Here is a 4,318-nt window from a genome sequence, read left to right on the forward strand (position 1 = left end):
GTGACTATTGTGGATACGCTTATTGGGATGTTGATGCTGAAACAATATTTGGCTTGAGCCCCTGCCCCATTGAAAGTGAAAGTGCCCTTTTCGATTGCAGTACAGTGCCCCGCGAACGCGATTTCCCGATTTCCACCGCACTTCGAGCCAATTTACACCGAGGAGGACAGGCTATACACAAAAGCTTCTCCTTAAACAGAGCAGATCTGTTGTTTGTGGAACACAACTTGTAAGTATGTCCTATTATTTCTGGTTGCATTTTCTATTAACGGTTCCAGATATAAGTATTGTTGTTGCTACAATTAAAAAAAAAAGGAAAAAATGTGCCTCTGCTCACCTGCTAGCTAACAACTCACATCATAGTTTGTCAGAGGACAAAGGTTAATATTATTTTGTGTCAGTGTTGTCATAAAATACAACAGTAAATACATATGTCTATCCCTTTTGATGGATTGAAATCTAATTTAGCCTATATTTCTTCATTAACACATAACTCAAAAGCTAACTACATTTACTTTTTAGTTGCTTACAGATTGCTCACTCGAGCCTTGTAGCTATAGCATCACCTTCTTCACCATCTAAGTTGAAACGATAGTCATTTGACAAGGCTTCTAGTCAATTTGTTAAATAAATATACATTTTTGATAACTGAAGGATGATTATTTTGCTGCGGGTGAGTAGTAAACATGACACTGACTATTTTGAGTGGCTTCTACATTACTTTGCTTGGCTAAATAAATCAACTTTTATATCAGTACTCTACTGTCAAACTGTAATGTTACTGTAAACAACATATTTACACGCTACCGAGTTCAGTTCGTGATTCAAAGTTAAGAAGCTTTCATTGTAAAAGCATTGCCATGATGGATGGTATAATTGTGTTTGCTGTCACTGAGCAGCAGTGCAGTGAAACAGCCAATCAGAGCAAAACTCTGCATTAATATTCATGACCCTTCCAAATAAGGCAAAAACAGAGCATTACATCTTAGGTACAATTTCTAGGGTTGTAAAAGGACCTGTAAACCCCTATCTGGACAATTATTGACCTTAAATAAGCCACATACCCTCTAGTTAGATATTAGAGAACTTTTTAACATATTGTTTCAAATCATTAGGGCACCTTTAAAATCACAGAAATGCTCATGTAAGTGAATAATTGTTTCAAAACCTGTGTTACAGCCTACCCCGCCTGTTACAGCCCGGTTGAATTTAATAAAGAATTTGCTCATGCACTGATGTTGTACTGTCCCTTTATTGCCCTTGTTGACTTCACAACAACGTAAGAGCTAGAAAAGAAAAATAAACAATTGTTGCAATCTGAAAATAATACACGTCCATATAAATGAAACAAAACAACTGACTATAGCAACAAATTCAGAAATTAATACTAACATTTATACTAAAAACATAAAATTACTCTTAAATCAAACAAACACATAAAACAATCATTAAGACAAGATATGATATGTATAGACAAGCGCTTAAATATAAATGAATACCTTGTACTCCTTTTCAACCAGGTGCAAAACAAAACAAACAAAAAATACTACAAAATGAAAACAACAAACAGCATCTAAATGCTTAAATCCACTTAAAAGTGCCCTTAATAAGCGTGTTATCTCCGTGACCGCATGGCTCCGTGTCTCCGTCAGTGTTGTTATCTTCCGTGTGCGAGCTCTCTCTGTGCACGTCTGCGCGAGCTCTCTGTTTGACTTTTCCGGCAAGACGCCTTTCATAATAAAAGTCTCTATAGGCGAAATAACTAAAAGAGTGCAAACTAACATCCCAAAATATAATAAAACATAACTAATACTAAGAAAATATAGAATTACGATATATAATATATGAAATAATATCAGAATACTATATTAAGCTCCAATACTAATTCAAATAAACTGAGGGTTATCTACACTCCCACCAAATCATGAGTGACTACAAATCTCAAACTTTAAATCACAAATGATTTCTAAAATAAATTACCTATATCAAGCTAGTTGAAAAGAAACCTGAAACATATATATGGACTGCATAGATCAAAGGATATGTCTGGAAGTTCAGGCTGCCTCCTGGAGAAGGACCAGCTTCTGCACTGGGCGCTCAACCATTGATGGTTTGTTCAGACGTTTACCATCTTTTCCCAGTTTCCTGTCTCCGAAACGTATCTTCACTCTTCTTACCAAACCATCCTTGTCAACGACAGTCTTAATAACTTCTGCCAAGCGCCACTCATTTCTGGGAAGATCGTCTGCCTTCTCTAAGACTATATCTCCAACTTGCATGTTCCTTCTTGGTGTAAGCCAGCATTGTCTTGTTGCAATGTTAGACACATACTCCTTCTGCCATCGGCCCCAAAATTGCTCAGCTAAGTATTGGACATGGCGCCATCTCTTGCGAGCATACATGTCTTCTCTGATAAACTTGCCAGGGGGTGGTAGAGCTTGGGTAGTTTTTAAAGTGAGCAGGTGATTTGGGGTAAGGGGTTCAGGACTTTTAGGATCATTCAGATTATCTACTGTAAGCGGTCGGCTATTTACAATTGCCATAGCTTCGAAGAAGAAGGTCCGAAGGGAAGAATCATCTAGCCTTCCAGTAGATAAGGACAGAGTGGAATGAAGAACATTTCGCACAGTTCTAATCTGTCTCTCCCAAACTCCTCCTGTGTGACTTGAATGGGGTGCGTTGAAGACAAAGTCACATTGTTTTTCTGCCAAGAACGTTACCAGACGATTGGTGTCAATCTCTTTTATGGCCTTAGCAAACTCATTCTTGGCTCCAATGAAATTACTGCCTTGGTCGCACTTTATTTGACGAACTGCTCCTCTGATAGCGATGAAACAACGCAGGCCGTTGATTAAGGCGTCCGTGGACATGTCATCCAGCATCTCAATATGAATGGCTCTGCAACAGAAACAGGTAAAGAGAAGTCCATACCTCTTGTATGATTTACGACCTTGTCTGGTGATGAATGGACCAAAAACATCCATTCCGCAGTATGTGAATGGAGGGGATGGATCTATACGCTCTGCGGGCAGGTTAGCCATTTTTTGCTCTTCGGTGGGTCTGCGAAGTCTGCGACATTTCACACAATCTCGTACAAAGGAGGCTACAGTCCTATTTACTCCTGTTATCCAAATTCCTCTTGATCTGATCTCATTTATAGTCAAGCCTTTTCCTTGATGTTCCGTTTTTTCATGACAATCAGTGATCAGAAGTTTTGTAAGATGGTGTTCCTTTGGAATTATCACTGGATGTTTAATGGAGTTAGGGACAGAAGAATTGCAAAGCCTTCCTCCCACCTTGAGCAATCCATCATGGTCAACAAAGGCATTTAGATGGTATAGCCTGTTGTTGCGTGGGGGTTGCATGCCCTTACGGAGTAAGGCTATCTCTTCTGCATACACCTGACTCTGTAAGTCCTTGATGATGATGCGCTTAGCATCCTCACGTTCTGCCACTGTACTGTGGTCACTTGACTTGTCCTTCCTAACTCGACGAAGTAGACGTGCAACAGCTTGGATGACTTTGGACCATGAGGACAACCTTGTGAGACAGTTGGATAAGCAGGAATATTGTACTGTTTGCGTGTTCAGTGACTGAGCTTTCTTGACCTCTGGGTCTCCAATTGGAAGTTGTGTGTTGACATCCACAGGTGGAGGTATTTGCCTTTTCCACAAAACATTTGGTCCTCTGAACCAGCTGGAAGTGACAAGATCATTGACACTCATACCTCGTGATGCATAGTCGGCTGGATTCTCTTCCGAGGGGATGTATCGCCACTGTTGAGGAGTTGTACTGTGATGAATTCTCTGAACTCGATTTGCGACGAACGTGTGGAAGCGGCGAGCTTCGTTGTTTATGTAGCCTAACACCACTTGAGAGTCCGTCCAGAAATATGCCTCTGCATCTGCAAGGTTAATTTCTTCCTTTAACAGATCATTAACTGCAACTGACACAACCGCAGCGGTCAACTCTAACCGAGGGATAGTTGTGACCTTAAGGGGGGCTACTCGAGATTTCGCCATGAGTAAAGCACAATGGACATCACCTTGTTTGTTCTCGAGCCTAAGGTATGAGCACTGGCCATATCCTTTTGTGCTGGCATCTGAGAAGTGATGAATCTCTCTCCTTGTGATTATCCCAAATTCAGCAGGCACAATACAACGAGGCACCTCGATCTTCTCCAAGTTAGCAAGATCAGCCCTCCAATGCTCCCACCTTGGCTGCAAACCATCTGGTAAAGGATCATCCCAGCCTATGCCTTTTCTGCACATTTCTTGAAGAATAGCCTTTCCTCTGAGTAAGAATGGCGCAAGAAACC

The 4,318-nt window shown here is 40.6% G+C and overlaps 1 protein-coding gene across 1 annotated transcript; it reads right to left on the reverse strand.

Annotated features, from left to right (window-relative positions):
- Positions 1 to 1,191: 1,191 nt before the first annotated feature.
- Positions 1,192 to 4,039, reverse strand: LOC137092341 (uncharacterized). The gene is made up of 2 exons (XM_067456620.1): positions 1,500 to 4,039; positions 1,192 to 1,286 (listed from the first exon to the last, which is right to left on the reverse strand). The coding sequence occupies exon 1, from the start codon at positions 4,020 to 4,022 to the stop codon at positions 2,055 to 2,057; it is 1,968 nt and encodes a 655-aa protein (XP_067312721.1). The 5' UTR covers positions 4,023 to 4,039; the 3' UTR covers positions 1,192 to 1,286; positions 1,500 to 2,054.
- Between the last annotated feature and the right edge of the window lie 279 nt (positions 4,040 to 4,318).

The sequence above is a fragment of the Pseudorasbora parva genome, chromosome 11 (assembly GCF_024679245.1).
Source record: "Pseudorasbora parva isolate DD20220531a chromosome 11, ASM2467924v1, whole genome shotgun sequence".
NCBI classification, from domain to species: Eukaryota; Metazoa; Chordata; class Actinopteri; order Cypriniformes; family Gobionidae; genus Pseudorasbora; species Pseudorasbora parva.

What these genes read in the sequence shown, in the direction of transcription:
- LOC137092341 (XM_067456620.1), bottom strand. Translation starts at nt 4,022, where the DNA reads ATGGCGAAATCTCGAGTAGCCCCCCTTAAGGTCACAACTATCCCTCGG.